Source organism: Durio zibethinus, chromosome 5 (genome assembly GCF_047325235.1).
Source record: "Durio zibethinus cultivar Kanyao isolate XHJ-2024 chromosome 5, ASM4732523v1, whole genome shotgun sequence".
Taxonomy (NCBI): domain Eukaryota; kingdom Viridiplantae; phylum Streptophyta; class Magnoliopsida; order Malvales; family Malvaceae; genus Durio; species Durio zibethinus.
Window position 1 is genome coordinate 34,334,160 of NC_143166.1, and position 19,922 is coordinate 34,354,081.

Consider the following 19,922-nt stretch of genomic DNA (forward strand, 5'->3'; position numbering starts at 1 on the left):
TCGTGGTACTAAGGTTCCTGTATTCTTATTTTAAAAAAGAAGTTATCGGGTATTGTTATGTATGTTTACTGATGAAAAAATTCTCCTTTACATTTGTCATGAAAAGTTATTTTTTTCACCGATCTGAAAGTGCATCTTTAACTAATGAATCATCTTTCATCAATGAAGGCATCAACCTGGAGGTATTTTGACAAAAAAACTCTTGTGTCCACCTATTTGATTAACCAAAGGGAGGCATGAAAGTCTCTTCCTCTCTTTTTTTTTTTTGCATCCCTTGCTTCTATCTTTTTCAACCCTTCAACATAACACACTTTTTATGATTTTGTTCAATTATTAATCATTATCCCAATTCAAAAGTACGGTGATACGAATTATGTATTTCTTCCATTCATGGTAAGGTATAAAGAGAGAGAGCAGTGTATAAGATTTAGAAATTGACAAGATGGCTTTCATTTATATAGGTAATCAGTTACAACTGATAATGGGAAAGAATACATAAGAATGGCTACTTGGGGTGGTAGTGCCATAGGATAAATAATTAGATATCCTTAATAACAAATCTGGGGTCTCCTTCAAGAACTCAATTGAAACTTGACACCCCAACACCTCGAAGCTCTTCAAAATTTATTGTCCCAGATATGCCTTCCTATCCTTCAATTATTTTCCTTTGGGTCCTAACAGCCTTTTCGGGTTTTCAAATTGGACTCATCCCCTTTTGTTCTTTTTTTTTAATTAAGCAAAATACTTTTTTACTGAGTCAGCGTTGATAGGGCTAGGAAGTTCATCTCTATCCATTTTTGATAAGATCAAGGCTCATCAGAAAAAAGCTCTTTTTACCACGTAGGATCCTTCCTAATTTGGGGTCTATTTCCCTCTATCATCATGCTGACTCGATAAAATTCTTTTCAACACCAACTCTCCCTCTTGGAACTGTCGGGGCTTGACTTTTTTGTCATGAGCTCTCATCATTCTTTTTTAGTATAATTGACTATGGCAAAGTGCTGTCAATCTCTTCTCCTCAATAAAGTTTAATTGCTCATGGCGCTCTCGAATCCATTCAGCCTCTTCTAATCTCACTTCTCTTAGGACCCTTAGAGATGGTATTTCTACTTCCACCAATAATACAGCCTCCATTATATAGACCAAGGAAAAAGAGGTTGTTCTTGTAGAGATGTGTACAGAAGTTCGATACGCATGCAGGGCAAAAGGTAATTTCTCGTGCCAATCTTTGTACATTTTAGTCATATTTTTCAAAATTCATTTGATATTCTTATTGGCAGCTTCCACTGTCCCATTTATTTTTGAGCGATATAGAGCTGAGTTATGATGCTTAATCTTGAACGGAGTGCATACTTCTTGCATCATTTTATTGTTTAAATTCTTTTTATTATCGGATATGATTATTTTTAAAAGTCTGTATCTGTAAATTATTTTTTTGATGAATTTATAGACCACCAACCTGATGACCACTGTGAAAAAAGTAGCTTCGACCCATTTGATGAAATAGTAGATCATAACAAAGATGAATCTATTCCCATTCGAAGCCTTAAGTGTGATGGGACCAACGACGTCCACACCCTACATAAAAAATGGCTAAGACGGCGCTATGACATATAAAATATTAGGTGGAGCATGAATCTTGTCAGCGTAAATCTAACACTTATAGCACCTGCAAGCGTAATCGATGCAATCTTTTTCCATTATCAACCAATAGTATCCAGCTCGCATGACTTGTCTTGCCATCATATGTCCATTTGCATGTGCCCCATATACACCATCATGTACTTCTTCGACAATCCTTTTAGCTTCAGACATATTTATATAACGGAGTAACATTTGGTCCTTACATCTTTTATAAAGTTTCTCCATCCAGGAAGAATCTCATGGCCAATCTTCGTAAAATTTTTTTGTCATTTTCTATCGCTTGACTTGGATACTGTTGATTTTTTAAATACTGTATGATATCATAATACCAGGGGTAGCCATCTTTCTCTTCTTCTAGGTTGGTACAATGTACTGGTGTATCCTTGATATCTAACTTGATAGGTTGAATATTTACAATATCGTCGATCTATACCATTATGGTCAGAGTAGCCAAGGCATCTGCATTTGATTTTCTTCCTGAGGTAAATGTTCAAACTGAATTGTCTTGAACTGTTTGCACATCTCGAAGATATATCTATGGTAAAGGACAAGCTTAGAATTTTTTGTCTCCTATTCGCCCTTCAATTGATAAATGACTAGGGTTAAGTCTCTAAACACTTTTAATATTTCAATCTTCTTGTCTAAAGCTGCATGCAGCCCCATGACACAAGCTTCAAATTCAGCAACATTATTGGTGCAATTGAAGTTTAGTCTTGCTATAACAGGATAGTAATGCTTTGTTGGAGATATCAATACTGTTCCAATCCCACGTCTCATGGCATTAGCTACCCTATCGAAATACATTCATCATGTTTTTTTTTCATCATCATCTTTTTTTTATTCTGAAATGGCTATTAGTTTTTCATCAGGGAAGTCAAGCTTCATGGACTCATGGCCACTAGTGGCCCTGTCCGTCAAGAATTCAGCAATAACACTTCTTTTGATGGCTTTTCGGTTTACATATATTATGTCATATTCAAAAAGTATCACTTGCAATCTTGTGATTCTTCCTAATAATGACGGCTTCTCAAAGATATATTTGATGAGATCTAATTTAGCCATGAGTAAAGTTGTATGGTATAACATGTATTGTCGTCCAAGCTAAGGCACAATACATTTTCTTCAAAGACAAATACTTGAACTCATACTTTGTGAATTTTTTGCTTAGGTAATAAATAGTTCTTTTTTTCTTACCGAATTTATCCAATTTGCCCAGCACGCATCCCATTTAGCCTTCATATACCACTAAGTATAAAATTAATGGTTTTCTTGGAATAAGAGGAGCCAATATTGAAAGATTTGATAAGTACTATTTGATTTTATTGAAAGCCTCTTGACACTATTCATTCCTCTCCTGAATTGTTCTTTCAAAAAAGTTTAAAAATGAGATCATATTTAAGAGTGAGTTGAGAGATAAACCAGGATATATAGTTCAATCTACCCAAGAAACCTCAAATCTCCTTTTGCGTACTTGGTGGAGAAAGATTCTGGATAGCCCAAATTTTGTCTGGGTCTACTTCTATCCTTTTTTAACTGACTATAAACCCCAACAACTTTCTTGACCTAGCTTCGAATGTGCATTTGGCTGGATTTAGTTTAAGTTGGAACCTCCGTAACCTTTCAAACAATTTTATGAGGTTAACCATGTGATCTTCTTCTTTTCAAGTTTTGGTAATTATGTCATCCACGTACACTTCAATCTTTTTATGTATCATATCGTGAAAGAGTGTTACCATAACCCTTTGATAAGTTACCCCAGCATTTTTTAGCCCGAAGGGCATAACTTTGTAGCAAAAAGTTTTTCACATGTGATAAAAGTAGTTTTTTTCATGTTATTTGGAGTCATTTTTTCTGATTATACTTAGAGAATCCATCCATGAAAGAAAATGTCAAATATTGGGCTGTATTATCCACCAAAGTATCAATGTGTGGGAGAGGAAAATTATCCTTAAAACTAGCTTTGTTCAAATCCCTTCACACATCCGTACCTTGCCATCCTTTTTGGGAACATGTACGATGTTAGCCACCCATTCAAGATATTTAGCCATTTGTAAAAAGTCTGCATCGAATTATTTTTTAACTTTTTTTTTTATTTTTAACAGCATTTATGGCTTCATTCTTCTTACCTTTTGTTGTATCGGTTTACATTCTGGCCTCAATGGTAACTTATGTTCCTCTATTTCAGTGCTGAATCCAGGCATATCTTGATATAACCAAGAAAAAATATCCATAAATTCTCAAAGCAAAGCTTTTAATTATTGCCAGTCGAGCATCAAAAGTGAAGTGCCAATCTTGACCTCTTTCTTGTCTTCGAGACCACCCAAATTGATCAATTTGACCACTTCTTGATGAGGCTTAATGGATTTATCTTCTTGTTCAATCATTCTCATTAAATTCAAAGATAAAATACATTGCTCAAAATCTTCTTTAGCATCAAAGTCATCGGCATTAATTGAATTCTTTAAGCTAAACCTCATATTGTTGTCATGATTATCTTAGCATTTATTCAGGGACCTAAAAGTTAATATAATAGGAAATATTGGTAAGAGATTTGATAGGAGAATGGAATAGAAGAAATAAACAAAATGCATGCTTCTACTTTTATTGAGATAATGAAAAATAAAAGACCCAAACATGATATTTTATCCTAATGCTCTTGGGCATAAGCAATGTGGTTACATTGAAGGGAAATCAGAGATAGTAAACATTTGAATGACCCTTCAATTTTGTAATTCATAACCCGACAGGCAATGGTAAACCAAAACTCTTTCATTCTGACTTTCACCTTCCACCATGTGAATAGATAACTCAGCAAAAGCCTCTTCTGCATTTTTTCTAGTTTTCGAAAGCATATACCCTTATAGAGTGAAGATCTTATTTAAAGAAAGAAAAACTGCCAATTCGTTCCTTGCCTTATTATTGAGATTTGGTATTCTTTCCTTCTCATAACCCAGTCTAGTTTTACCGCTATTATCCTTAAGCTTTGGGAATTCCCTTATCCCTTGAAGATTCTTGCCCAGACCGAATCCAATACTCCAACCCTTGTTGACCATCTAATTAATCATGATCTGATTGAACTTAAACCCTTCACCTACAGCATTAATGGGCTCAAAGGATCTGTATAAACACTCCAATAATTCTTTTACTGCTTTTACATATGGGGCGTTTATGGGTTGGGTTACCAGTAAATCTTTCTCCCCAGTTATAATCACTAATTGCCCTTCGACATTGAATTTGATCTTCTAATGCAATAAAGAAAAAACAACGCTCGCCTTATGAATCCATGGTCTCTCTAATAAGCAGCTATATTACGAAAAAATATCCATGACTTAAAATTTTATATTGAAAACACATGGGCCAATCTGTATGGGTAGCTCGACATCTCTCAATACTTCTCGTTTGGTCTCATCAAATACTTAGACTACCATTTGACTATCCTGAATGTGAGACATATCAAAGGGTAGTTTGGCTAGAGTGGATATATGCATAACATTAATGATCGACCCATTGTTAACGAGGACTTTGGCTACTATATGGCTCTTGCATTTGACAGTGACATGTAACACCTTATTATTTCTACTGTCTTCTGGTGGGATCTCATCATCACTAAAAGAGATATGATGCGACACTACAAGATTGCTTGCTATATGGTTCACATACTCCACAGAGACATTATGTGCCATATAGGCCTGATTCAATACCTTTAACAAGGTATTATGATGCGGTTCAGAATTCAAGAGAAGTGACAATAGAGAGATTTTGATGGGCATCTTGTTCAATTGCTCTACCACAGAGTACTCACTGTGCTTGACCAACTTCAGGAACTCACAAGCCTCTTTTTTTGGGATAGGTTTTGAAGTATCATTCTCTAAGATTTTTGGTTCAATTTACTTCTCTTTTCCTTTTTCTAACTTGCTCGAAGCTTTTGGAATATAACATCTCCCACTCCTGGTTATGCCTCCCACTCTCATTATGTGGGCTGTTTCAACTTTCGACACATTATTTTGCTGGCTTTGAACCATTACTCCATATTCGTAATATTAAGGTATTGCTTTATTATCTTTATAAGAAAATAGGCATGAAACTTTGAGGGCTACTGGTTTGGGGACAAACTTGTTCCCAGCTGATTGTGGTTTCTCTTTACAGCGTATAACGATAAGTTTTAACACCCACCTATCCATCATAACCACATCGGTGTCCTTTAATTCTTCATATAGCTCTATTTGGCGAGAATTCATTAATTTTTGAACTTCGTCACGAAACTGCTTGCAGGCGTCAATTAAGTGACTTAGTGTTCCGTCATGATATTTTCATATATAAGTTGGGTTGGGTTTTTCCACATGAGCACATAGAGCCATCGGTTGTATCATTTCAGCCTTATGTAAGGCTTTATATAACTGGTCAAATGGCATCTTGAGTTTCTCCACTCTCCTTTTCACATGTCTTTTATCTGTATTTATAGCATTAATCGATGAACTGGGTAAAAAATTCCCACTGACATTGGGTGTAAAATTTCCACTTGCATCAAAACTCACTAGCCCTTTCTTAATCAAACTTTGCACTTTATATTTAAGTGAGACATAATTTTCAGTAGAATGTCCTGCTACTCTTAAATGATAATCGCAATGGGCATTAGAATCATACCACTTGGGGTAAGGTGGTTCAAGTTGTTTTATAGAAACAAGAGCTATCAGGTGATTTTTGTAGAGTTCTTGATGTAGCTCAGTGTAGCTCATGGGTATGGGGTCAAAGGTTGGTCTTTCTCTGGTGCATGATTCTTTGACGTTGCCTGTGGTATTGACTGGATGAACGGGAGACCTTGGAGAAGATAGATAGGATGGTCGAACAGTTGATGTAGAAGTATGACTTCTAAATTACTACCCCTCAAGACTCATAGCTTGAGTCTCACTATTCTTCTTCTTAGGTGCTTTTTTAGAAGACTCACCCTCTTTAAGCTTACCATTCTTAATGACATTTTTGATAATCTCTCCTGAAATCACCATATCTGTGAAATTCTTAATTGTATTTTCAATCATCTTCTCATAATATAAGGACTTTAGAGTGCTTACAAATAGCACTGTGGTCTTTTTATCTATTAAAAATGGTTATACCTGTGCAGCCACATCTCGTCATCTTTAAGCATATTGTTTGAAAGCCTCAACCCTTTTTTTTTCCATTGCTTGTAAAGAAAGACAGTCAGGAGCTATGTCAATGATATGTCGGTATTGGTTAATAAAAGATATGGTCAAATCTTTTTATGTCTTGATGTGAGTCCCGTCTAATTAGACATACAATCTAATCACGAATCCAGTAAGATTATCTTAAAACACATGCATAAACAGCTTTTTATTACTAGTGTATGCAGCCATCTTACGACAGTATATAATGATATACGTGATAGGACATTTGGTACCATCATACTTATCAAATTCAAGAATTTTAAATTTCAGTGGCATTACTACATCGAGTACTAAGCAAAGTCCTATTGCATCCATAGATCCATAGAAATCTATTCCTTCTATGGCCCTTAGTATTTCTTCAAGCTTGTTTATGGTCTGATCAGTTTTAAAATCTTTTAAGGACACAACTGCTGGTGGCTTTTCCTTTTCCTCTGCAGTGGAGAGTTGAATGTGCTCAGTCACTTTCTCAATGAAGACCGGATTGTCAAAACTCTGGATATTCTCATGTCCTGCTGCATAGGTCATTCCTGAGTAACTGAACTTTAGAAAGGCTACCTGTTAGGGTGAAAAAAATGGTATGGTCAGGTTTTGTGGTGGACTAAAGCCTGGAGGGTATGCCAAATTAGTAGCATCCTATGAAGTATCTTCTTTCACTGATTTTTTTTTGTTCATTCTTTCTAGAGCCTTCAAAATTTGGCTTAACTTTCCTTCTAATGCTTCTTAGGCTTTTTTTAACCTCTCGAAACGGTTAGCGTTATCTTGTTCCATCATTCTTGCTTGAGCCCAAGTGTTGTATTGATAAGTAGCTATTCTCGCATTTTAGTACCACAATTAAAGATTCAATGACCATGTTATGATAATGAATGCATGAATGATGTGTGAATGCAAGGAAACAAAAAGAAAAGAAAATATTTGCCCCTTAAAAAAAATCCAAAAAAAAAAAATTTCATTTATTCCATAGAAGTTTGTTTTAGATTAAACTTAATACTATTCCTTTATAGAAGCGCCTAACTTGCTTATATTGGTCCTTAGCTTCCTCAATAAAATCCAACAACTTCTAGCCATGCTCTTCTGTTGGTGTGATCAAGGTTCTCAAAGTTTCAACCTTTTCTACCATTTCATCTGCTTGGACCACGGCCTTGCCTATCTGAACAGTGAGATGTTCTATGTACCTCTATCTTCCTAATCCCTCTCTTTTACTATACCACACCTAATGAGTTAGCTTCTAATGCTTTTCTATAAGAAAGCTGACATGATTTTTTTGTTTTTTTAATTTCAATGTTAGAGTCAAGATGTGGTCTAAAAGCTCTTGCTTCTCCTGCTCAATCTCCATGAAAGCATTTTTTATTTGGTCATGTTCTTTTTTCAGCTCTTCATTTTTGTGAACCAGTTTGGTATTATTTATTTTCTTAGCCTGTACCTGTATACGTAATCTTTTATGCTTATGTTGTAACCTCTTCAACTCTTTTTGGGTATCATTTCGTTCCTTGACAACTTTCTGGGCCTTACTGTACTCTTTAAAAACCTTGTGGACTTGAACTTCTAGTTTTTTTGCTTTGTTTTACTATTGATCCTTTTCTTCCTGTAACTTCGAGACTTTTGTCTTAGTTTCTCTTTCTCCATCTCATGCTCTAGCTCTGAGAGCTTTTTATCAAACTTTTGATCCACTGGTAAAGTATGATCTTGAGGCTCAAATGCAACCTTTTGACTTCTCTTGCCCCTTCAAACCAGATACCCCTAAGTTACTCGATCAGTGAATGGTCTTGGGTTTACCCTCTTATGATTTTTCCAAGCTTTAACCATGCTATCGATCTTTTGAAATGTTTCAAGATCCTCATATAAGCAATCGAACTGACCAAGCTTGTGGGTCATATGAATAAATTGTTCAACCCCGTGTTGTCTCTTTACCATTAAGGGAGCATAACTTGTTAACCCCTATAAACCTAGAAGCGGGACTTCTGTCTTATCTTCACATTGGTATAACATGGGTTCTCTATCCATCCATTGAGCCAACCACTTTATCTGACTAGCCGTGAGTCTCTATAGTAGACATTTCTATTTCTTTTGAGTTTTTACCTCTGGCCAAGTACTCTCGTAGAATTCTCTAATCGAATTTCGAGTGTGGAGATAAAGTTTGGTGAAAGCACTCTTCTTACATTCAAAATGACTTTTTATCCATACATACAATAAAGGTATGCAACCCAAAAAACGTGCTTTATCTATCTACCTATAAAAACTCAAAAATCTGATAGTTTCTGTTAAGATAATCGATGAAAGGGTTATAACCTCATTCAATTTGCTCAAATAAGTCCACCACTTCTATTTCAATGTGCCCTAAGAGCTTGGGGAAGATGACTAATTCGTATATGGCCAAAACAAATGCATTCATCCCCTGGTCATCATCCGGATGTTTGACAGTGAAATCTTAGAGTATCCCCTATAAAATACCTTTATGATCGTCATTTTCTTAAATGTAAGAATCTATGGTCTCTTTTTCTACCCCTAACATCTGACTCAACTTCTTGTGGCTCCCTGATTTGTACTTTTTCTGTAATATATGCACATCCATCAAAGTTGAATATTCCTCAATGGTTGGCACCAAATCAATCTCATTAAAGATAAAGCATCGATAGGAGAGGTCCCAAAACTGTATCATTGCTTTAATTAACGAATAGTCAACTTCTACTGACAAGAGATAAGCTATATGTCCAAATTTTCCATGAAATGTCTCCTACCTTGAAGGGGTCATTCTGCTCTATATGTCTTTCAAACTATTGTGCTTAAGGAGAAAATAGATCTCTTCTGACAGCGTGGAAACATGGTTAGGTGGCAAACAATCCCAATCTTCCAACTGTCTCTTTTCTGATTCGATCTTCACCTCTAGGGGAGAATCACATTTGAACAGCATAGATGAGGCACAAACCTGACATTTTGTGAAATCCATTAGAACTTTTGCTGGAATAGTTTTAGGGTAAGAATACTATGCAATTTGTGAACTTGTTTATGAATTGATGCAAAAAGAAGCAAAAGCAGACAAAAGAGGTTAGTCATAAAGAAACACAAGGAAAACATAGTAGTTAAAAAGACAACATGACCTAAAATTTGGATCATCTATAGAAGGAGGGGAAAACAAGGCTTTATTTATGGTTAGGCTTCTAAAGTCGACTACATGTGCTTTAGGCCATTTCAAAAAAAGTCCCCAAATTGTTCTCTACATCATGGTCCATTATAAACTAGTAAGGCATCCCAATCCTCACCCATCGCAGGTTTCAAGCAAAAAGGGTTCAATCTGAATGGGAGAGTTTCGCAAGCCCATGCAGAGACATGAAATCTCACGAGGGCATAGGTACTTCACTCCGTCCTAAAGGTTAAGCTTGGGTAGAGGGCTTATGTTGTGCACATGTAAGTGAATGACAGATATAAGAACATATATTTAGGCAAAATATAGGTATTGAAGAATAGGGTAGACAAATATAAGCAATGACAAAAAGTAATTTTGAATTATTAGACAAAGCTTGGACAATAAGAAATCTTTTACTGGCTTGACTCTTAATAGTCCTCAGTAGAGTCGTCAAGCTATTATAACTAGTAGATCCGTAGACTCACCACTAGACTTGGAATGAAAGGGAGTCACCACCAATTTTTTTGTTAGGTGTGATTGGCCACTGATTAAAACTAGCCTGCAAAACAGAGGTTAGATTTGCGAGTCGATTACGCTTGAGGAAGGTTGTAGCACTCCTATAGCGCTTATCCAAGGATGGTACTAGTTTTGATTTCGAATTATCCAAGCCTAAATTATTATTGTTTACCAAAATTTTATACTTTTTTTTTCTTTTTTGTTTCCTTTTTTTTATAGTTTATATTTTATGCCTTTTTCTCATTCATATCTATTTTTTTCTGCAATCGGATCGGATCGAAACACGGGTCTATGCACCGATCCTCGGGTCAACGCACAGATCATAGCTTAGCAAAATGGCATCATTTTGGAGTTGTATAAAAGGCTTTTTTTTAGCATTTTTCTCAAAAGCCCATATACTTTTTCTCTCTCTAGTTCGAGAAGCTCTGCCTTCTCTCTATGATCTCCTACCGAAAACTTTAAACGGAGCCGAAAAACTCATCGGTTTCTGAAAAAATTACCAAAAAATTCAATCAAGAATTGAAAAACCCATCAATTTTTGAAAAACCCGTTGGATCCTGGAAATTTCGCCACAATCTGGTCGAAAACTTCAACTTTCACCAAAAAATTAAAATGTTCTTCAGAAACCTAAAAATCCCAAAAAAATTTCGAAAAAAAAAATCTAAAAAATTCTAAAAAAATTCTTAGATCTTCCTAAACCTTCCCAGAACCCTCTACTACCTTGAAATTATTTCCAGAATCCCAGAATCACTCCAGAACTCCAAATCAACCCCTATCCCAATTCTCAAATCCCAAGACCCTCTTTTTACCAGAACTCCCCAAAATTCTCCTGAAGTTTTTTTTTCCTTTCTCTTTTTCCCCCCCTTTCGTGTGTCTTTTGTGTCAAAAATTAGTCCAATTTATAGGTGTTCTCGGGGTCAAATTCAAGAAACTGGCAGAATCAATCCTAAGCTTGATTCCTAAGATTGCATTCTATCCGAGATTTAATTCCAAGATTTTAGCAATCTAATTTGATTTTGTGTTGACCTTTGAGAATTTTGTGATTTTGATTCACATTTGGATCGATCGCAAATGGAAATTGATGAATGAAACAAAGAAAAAAAAGAATAATAATAATAATAATAAAACACATCTTTTTGGACCAACATGGGCCTTGATGGGCCTAACCCACACGGGCTTATCAGAAATGGGCCTGGTTGCGCCCAACTCTGAAAATAGATTTAGCCGAACCCAAACCAAGATGGACCCAGTTAAGCACGGGCTAGAATGGATCCAACGAGATTCGGACTAGAATGGACCCAATCTAGTCCGGACCAAAATGGATGCCTACAGTATAGACAGAATTAAGATGCACAATCCAAATTGGATATAGGAAAATAAAACATAAATTGGCAACGTCCCTATAGTCGAGACCTATGCTTGCTAATTGTCTCATTGTGGCTTATCTCTTCTCCAAATACATTTATTATGCTTTTTGGCTTTGAGTTCAAAGAGAAAAGGTGGAAGCGAAGGGGCCGGGGGAGGGGGGTGGAGCACTTTCAAACCATTGGCCAATTTTCCACGCAAAAACACAGGGGAAAGTGTACCAAATTTTTAGTGGAAAAACCAAGCTTATAAAAGTATTGGCAATTGCAATTTAGATTATGGAGTGAGTTTGGTAATCTTTTGCAGGGCCATTGCCATTTCACTTAGGCTCACATACCAACCCAAAAGCCCTTCGGCCCCTTGCTTTACGAGGTAGTCTATTCTCCATCAAAGAACGAATGGGCTAATAATAAATATGCTGATCTGCTTGTTCTTTGAATTGAATTTGAGATGAGGTTATTCGGCTACCTCAACAACATCCTTCTCTTTAGTAAAATTTTTCCTGTGAAAACGAACTAAGGTGGAGATAATATGGAGGATAAAGGTTCAAACCAACTGTCATCACCCATTAACTTTCAACGTTGAGAGGCTTTAGGGCGCAATACATATACCTCCTTTTTACAGCTTAATATGGTCCCATTATAACTTCATTCGAGGTTTGCCTTTTCTTCGTCTCCGAGGCATAAATCCATGTCCTGTTTCTTTGCTCCTAAATTGTGACTGATGATCAAATAGATGTTTCAGACATGACGGTTTCCTTCCATGACAAAATTATTCATGTCTTTCTGTGATTCTAAACTCAAATTACGTCTCCTGCAATATTATATATATCAATTCGTGTATCCATGTTTTATTTAATTATATCAAAAAATATAAAATACAAAAATTATTATATCATAATTCATATCAATATGTCAAATATATACAATTTTTTTTTATCAAATTTAAATTATATCATTTTCAAATATATTTTTTCATATCATTTTCTTGTCATAAAATTGTCAATTTAATTTTTAGTGCCCCGAATTGACATTGTTGTCAAGGAAGATCTTAGTATAGTAAGTCATGAACAATTTTGTAGTGCAAGCCTAAGTTGTCGGCCTGATAGAGCTTGATTTTGAATTGGCTTTGGTTAGATAAAATAAACTATCGAGGATATAACGAGACCAAGTCCTGAAGAAAACACTGTGCAAGAACCATTGGATTGGCTGCCACATTAGTCTTATGTTGTCGTACCAAACTGTGGGAGGAGCATGAGGGAGAAGAAGCAAGAACATTATTGCTTTTCCTGCGAGATGAAACCACTGAGTGGACGTTGGTCGGGATATTGCTTGACATGAACACTTCGACGCTTAAGGAGGAAGAAGCGAGCATATGAGAGAACCTGATGTAGGTTTATATGATAATCCTATTTATAGAAGGGAGAAGTTCCCTTAAGTTAGATCTACCGGTCCTGCCAACTTTGAAAATTTCGTGTTGTAACAATAAAGACAAATATTCAAAGAAAGATGTTATAAACATTTGGCAGATTCTTTTACATTTCCATCTGGTAAGAAGGCAGGGGACAGATTCTTTTAACATAATAATACCACACCAGGCAGCAGACAAGTAAACAAGGCAGGGGAAGGGGAAGGGGGAGAGTAGTGCAGGCAGTTTGAAAGTTTCTAATATCCTCACTCGGCCTCTTCCAAAGATGCTTCAATTCGAAGACGAACAAATCCCACAGCAACTCTAATGAGAACAGGGCCATTCATGATTGCTGCAATCCTAAATATCTCACCAACTGCATTGCAGGTTGAAGAGAGGGCACCACCTCCCTTACCTTTCCCCTTTGATGGAGCTTTCAGTGAGGTCACAACCTTTGAAAAAGATTGCTCGGTGCATACCGGTTGCCCTAGTGAGACCACATTGTTATGAGCTTTTAGCCCACTAAAAGAATTCAATCCTGTAGTATAATTTACATTAACGCTGGTTCTCCTCCTGGGATTGCCAACAGGGGCAGCAGCCAATGTGGGTAGAGAGAGTGTAGCTGAGGCTGTTGCCATTGGTATAAGAAATGGAAGGTTTAGAAATTATGAACCGAAACTTGAAGAGAATAAAAATGGGCTTAATTTGTATAAGAGACAGATGACGGACAAGGTGCAGTAGGTATGGATGGTTGGCAAGCTGACTAGATGAGCTTATGATCTAGGGAGAAAAGATTGCACAGCTTTAAATGCAGGCCAGGAAAAGTTTGAGATGCAGGGGATGCCAAAGAAGACTGGCCACTAATTTAAAGGCTAAAACACTAAAAAAAGTCGCTAAACTTTTGCCCAACCACAATCCTCAAAACAATTGCTCTTGTAAGTTTCTTCATTTTAGCACCTATATCTACTACATCAATTTTATTCCATAATTCAGAATTTATCCAAATCAGAGTTAGTTCAACGCATAATACTTGGGATAGTGTAATTTTTTAACTTACCCATTTCCAATCCAATTTGAGTACGTTTACTTGGGTAGGTACATAAACTATGGGTTTGATGAGTGATGGTATCTCAACCCAAGCCAAAGGTTTTCAAAATAAACTACAAAAGCCTGCAAGTCAAAAGTTCAAAGTGAACTACAATAGCCTGCAAGTAAAAAGTTACGAAGCTCTATATATCAGTCTTCTGGCAAGTAAGCCTTCAGCTTATAGACCAAACTCTGAAGTGCGGGCCTGCTGGATCCATAGCCGTGATAATTAAACAGTTAAACTAAAAGCATCTTCATGTCAGATTATGTCTACTTTTGGTTTTGTTTCTGCATTCTAGGCTTCTGGGACTTAGCATGTTTCCTGCGATTGACAATGTGAACTTGTATGAACTTCTTTTCTTGTCCCTTTTCAAGCAGAAATTCACATATACAAGCGTCACGCTGAAGATCCACTTTGTTTCGATTGCAGAGACTTCTCCATCCCGTTATGCATGTTCGACCATCCTTCCATTTAACAACCTTCCCAATACTTTCCCGCTTGTATGGGTCAACAAATGTAATTTCCTCCTTGTCCTCTAGAGTCAGATCATAATCTCTCATTACATCAAATGGAACATACTGAGACACACACAAAGAATATAGCCAGAAGTTAGTAGCATTCTTGGCATTGGACACATGATATCAGAAAAATAAAATTTGAAATAATGGAGAAGAATCTAAGAACCTAGTATTAATCAATCCAAATGCAAATAACTTTAAGTAAATGTACAACAAATGCAAGGAAAATGTAGCCAGGGGAGAGTGGAAGGTCCATAACTGTACATTCTACAAGGACTTGTTCAACTTAAAATGCGGTCAAAGCCTTTTGAGGTCAAGTTAATTTCAAGCAGTTCCTCTATTTGGAATCGAAAACATGAAAAAGAATGTAACAGACATATAGTCATTTAAATGAGTCTCAAGGAAATTTTCTTTCTGACTTTCGTATGAGAATAAACGATTAAAAAGAAGATAAAACAGTAAACATTGTTTATCTATCTATAACAACAGTAAAAAATCCACCACTTATCAGCCGGAAGCTTTACATATATTCAGAACAGCTACAATTACTTTTCGGCACTTCTGGTTTTATTGATGCTTCAAGCCGTGTACTATCATACGACAACAACAAGCTTATATATCATAACTCTGGGGTCAGCTAAGCTGTGTACTATCATATTCATAAGAAATCCTCCAACCAATTTTTTATTCTCTGTTTAGTAACCCAAAAAAAAGGTTGTTCTCACCTTGTCATTGATGGAAGTGGTTATGTCTAACATGGTGGACAAACCGAAGTTCAATTTGAGAATAAACACCAACCCATAATAAAAACAAAAGAACAAAAACAACCACTGTAGTCTAATGGAAAAAAAAAGGCTATAATCAAGTAACTAGCTACAAAATCAGAGCACAAATTCCTTGAGCAGCTGAGAGAGTAGGCGCAAATTCAGCTTTTTGTTATATGATAAGAAGAACAAGAATAAAAGAACATACCAATTCGTTCTTCCTCCTTAGCCTTATCCTCGCCACAAAATAAGGATTCAGATGTTGGACATATTTTTCTGGATAAAGCTCCATAGAGGTAGTTCCTTCGTCTTTCATAGCAGCAAATTCCTCATGCGACCCTAGTAAACAAAAGGGTAATGTTTTAGCACATAACAAACATGCATCATTACATGAGTGAATGAATGGTTTGCACAATTTCACATACATGCACAGATGCACTCGCATACAAAAAATAAGTCACCTTCGTTTCTTTTATTGTTCATTTTCTGGCCTCTTCTTTTGTTTAAACTATCCAATACTTCTTCATTTTCCTCCTCTTCCACCAACTCCAGCTCACTATCTTCTCCTTCCTGATAGTCCTCATCATCATTATCTTCTTCTTCCAACTCCAGCCTACCATCTTTCCCTTCTTGCTGAAAGTCATCATAATCATTTTCTTCTTCTGCTTCTTCCTCCAACTCCATCTCACTATCTTCTCCTTCTTCCTGAAATTCTTCATCGTCGTCATCATCATCATGATCATCATCAGCTAGAACAATTCCCATTTCCTGCTCATCCAACACTAGATGTGAAACACTCTTCTCACATCGATCTAATCCGAATACTTTCACATCAAACACAAAACATCCAAAATAATTGAAAACCAAAATATCTTTATCCTTTATGGAGTTTTCATCAATGAATTTTCTCCAACCCTTCTTAAAAAACATCTTGCCATCGCATTCATCCACCTCCACCTCCACATGCCAGCATTGCCCTTTACAATTTCTAAAGGTGACTGTCACAGGCATCAGTTCGTATGAACACACAACAGCAGAAGATGGAATGAGCTACAGTTACAAAATGAAGCTAGATATCAGGCATAATCAATTAAACTAAAAGCTGCATAACATTTCCTGCTCTTCTTTTTCACTTATCACCACTATGTGCCATAAGACATACCCACAAAAATTAAGTTCGGGAAAAGCAACGACTATCACCTTCTGACATGGCTTACAAAATAGAATCCAATAGACAATTGTAACACATATCCACTATATTTCATCACATTGCTAAGCCTCTACGTTTATTACACATTCAACATTACCTGTACATTATCAGTTAGTCACCACTACTACTATGTAACATAGGAGTAACATATCATAGCAATTCCAAACCCATCAAAGCAAATACCTATAAACGAAAAGGACTGAAAAAAAAAAAGCCCTTGACCACAATCCTACCAGCTAAAATTGCAGTCAGTTTTAGCAAAAGCTTAAATACAACAAATTGATAATACGTATATATTTGTCAAATGCATAATGCAACAACCAAAACCCAGAAAATATTCAAAGAAAGCAAGAAACTAAACAAGGTAAAGCTGGAAAAAAAAAAAAAAAAAACAGACGACAATATTTTAAAGTAAATACTTTACAGTGGGCAAAAAGTAAAACTTTGACGGAGTTACCATTCTTTGGAAGCTGTGTTCCAAGAGGTAAACCTTGAAGAAGTTCTTAGCTTGAAAATTGGACATTATTTCTCCACAGGAAGAGATGATGCCAGGAGATTTCTGGTCCAAGGAAGACTGCAGTCTTACTGGAGGACTTGCAGTTGAATTAAAACATATCATTATTGCAATGTCAGAGAAGACAGGAACTGGTAAAGGGATGCACGTGATTCTTCGGTCTAAGTTTTGGGTTTTATTTTGTTCAGTGTCTTTTGGTATATAAGTGAGCATCCAAAACTATGGGTCAGTATAGGCCCAACCAGTATGAAGCAATTGGACTTAACTGTTTCCTAAAAGACTAGTCTATGGGCCTACGGAAGATCCCAACCTCTAAAAACCACCCATTTGTCCCTAAACGAACATGACGGTGACCGACCGGCCTTTGAACTTCATCGAACACATGATATTTGGGCGCTTGACATGATCATTGATCAATAGCGCAGTACGTAGTCTTCAATTAACCGAGCATTGTAAAAAAAGAATTGGTACATCTCAATTCTAGAAGGAAATGAATGAATAATATGTATCCAGAAGTTGGCTTCTATGGGCATCATGTCGGGACCTAACTAGCTCTGGTTATAGATGCTGCAGAAACTGAAATGTGACATACTCTTGTCACTTGGTCAGTCGGCACTGTGAACGAACCAAAGACAAGAATTTTCAATTTTGCCGCCATGTTTCGGTGCTTCGGCCATTTTCAACTCTATTTCTTAGTACTTTCTAAATTGCACATTTTTAATTTAAATTTGAGGCAGCCCATGCTCGCAACAATGTCAAAAATCTTACTTGAGATTGCCCAACTATATATCATGCATTGTCAAGCTTTATCGAATGTCAAAAGAATACAAGTGTTTCATTGTGTCGTATTAATTTTTAATTACAAATTCAAATTAAACTAGTAGTTTGGCAAGCCTAGTTTTTCTATGAGAACATATTTGAAAAATGAGTAATTTAGTTGTAAATTAAGGCTTTATTTGTTTCACAAAAAATGATTTTCGAAAAATAATTTCTAAACAATGTTTTCATTTTTTGAATTGAAAGATATTTTTTATTATTTGGATGAGTTAATAAAAAATATTTTTCATTGTTTGGTTGTTTTTTGAAAAATTTGTGTTTTTTTTTCAAATAATATTAATATAATTATTAAAATATTAAAAATTATTTATTATTAAAATATATTGAAATTATTTATTATTAAATTATTAATATTAAAAAATAATTATATTTTAATAATAATATTTAATATTGAAATATTATATTAATATAAAACATACTTAAAATAAAACTACTTATTATTCTTTATATTATTTATTAATATATTATAATATTATTTATTAATTATATTTAATAATATATTATATTAATAGTATATTATTTACTAATATACTATTATAATATTTATTAATTAAATTAATAATATTTATTATTACATTATTTATTAGTATAATAATATTATTTATTAATATATTACATTAATAGTATATTATTTATTTATATAATATTATTTATTAATATAATATTATTTATAAGTAAAATTATGCTCAAAAATATTAATAAATAATCTACTCATAAATAATTTTTTTCGAAAAATGTCTTCTTTTTTTCAAATTTATAAGATAATTTTTTAAAAAATAACCTTATTTTCTATGATTAAGAAATTATTTTCCATTAACTAACTAATTTTTTGTTAAATAAATACTTAGAAAATACAAAAATTATTTTTTAAAAATCATTTTCTGCGAAACAAATGGACCTTAAATATGTGGCATTTCTAACTAGTTAGTCATACCTTCGTGTAGACATTCCATGCACGCATCATCGTGAAAAGCGACCGAATTTTTGGAACTTAATTAATGCAACTAAACACTGGTAATCCTATGATTGGAGAAACTTTTTGCTTTCATCCTCTTATGATATGCGCATTTTATTCATGATCAGGGACCACACTACCCACCTGAATTTCTTTTTCTACATATATGAGTAAGCGGCTGATTTAGTTGTTTGTTAGTCTTGTTTTTAATAAAAACAGAAAAGAAATAAAGAAATAAAAATATATATTGTGGCTACGGTCAAACTCTGTCACTCACCCAATGGCACTGTCATTGACTGAAAGAGCGAGCAAATCCCAAGTGCTTTGTTGGCAATGGCAGCTGCAATATAAAAACTGGTAATGGTCAGAGCGCCATGGTTCACATTCGTTTCTCATAACTGTCATTGTCGGCTTGTTGTAAAATCCTTCACGTAATTAATTAGTTTTGCTCGTTGGAAAATAAACAATTCAATAGTGACGCACTTCATGTTTGGTTGTGGGAAGACAACAATCCCTGATACTATAAAGGGGTGCAATTAGATTGAGATTTTTTAAATTATAATATTTTATGAGATCTAATTAATATGAATCATTCGATGATATTAATTATTGGATTATTGGCTGGATATATTGTTTGACAATAAATACATGCATGAAACTTTGTTATAATAAAATCAATATTATTTTTTATTTTTTTTAAAAAGATTTTAAAGTCGTATGTTTAGAAAATTAAAATTTTGGGTGATATTAAGATTTATCACTAGGATAAGTAGTGTTACATTTGCTTGGCTTATATTTATTTGT

The 19,922-nt window shown here is 35.0% G+C and overlaps 2 protein-coding genes across 2 annotated transcripts; both read right to left on the reverse strand.

Annotated features, from left to right (window-relative positions):
• Positions 1-12,801: 12,801 nt before the first annotated feature.
• On the reverse strand, positions 12,802-14,156 carry LOC111282902 (uncharacterized). Its single transcript, XM_022871187.2, has one exon. It carries the CDS (start codon positions 13,869-13,871, stop codon positions 13,500-13,502), a length of 372 nt encoding a protein of 123 aa, XP_022726922.2. The 5' UTR covers positions 13,872-14,156; the 3' UTR covers positions 12,802-13,499.
• Positions 14,157-14,269: 113 nt separating this feature from the next.
• On the reverse strand, positions 14,270-17,984 carry LOC111282640 (B3 domain-containing protein REM20-like). Its single transcript, XM_089760434.1, has 5 exons — positions 17,919-17,984; positions 17,270-17,545; positions 16,064-16,652; positions 15,811-15,941; positions 14,270-14,898 (listed from the first exon to the last, which is right to left on the reverse strand). Exons 1-5 carry the CDS (start codon positions 17,982-17,984, stop codon positions 14,590-14,592), a joined length of 1,371 nt encoding a protein of 456 aa, XP_089616560.1. The 3' UTR covers positions 14,270-14,589.
• Positions 17,985-19,922: the final 1,938 nt, after the last annotated feature.

What these genes read in the sequence shown, in the direction of transcription:
- LOC111282902 (XM_022871187.2), bottom strand. Translation starts at nt 13,871, where the DNA reads ATGGCAACAGCCTCAGCTACACTCTCTCTACCCACATTGGCTGCTGCC.
- LOC111282640 (XM_089760434.1), bottom strand. Translation starts at nt 17,984, where the DNA reads ATGGCGGCAAAATTGAAAATTCTTGTCTTTGGTTCGTTCACAGTGCCG. An exon ending in CGACTGACCAAGTGACAAGA is followed by an intron (nt 17,546 to 17,918) that starts GTATGTCACATT and finishes ACTGACCCATAG; the next exon opens with TTTTGGATGCTCACTTATAT. An exon ending in AACACAGCTTCCAAAGAATG is followed by an intron (nt 16,653 to 17,269) that starts GTAACTCCGTCA and finishes TTGTAACTGTAG; the next exon opens with CTCATTCCATCTTCTGCTGT.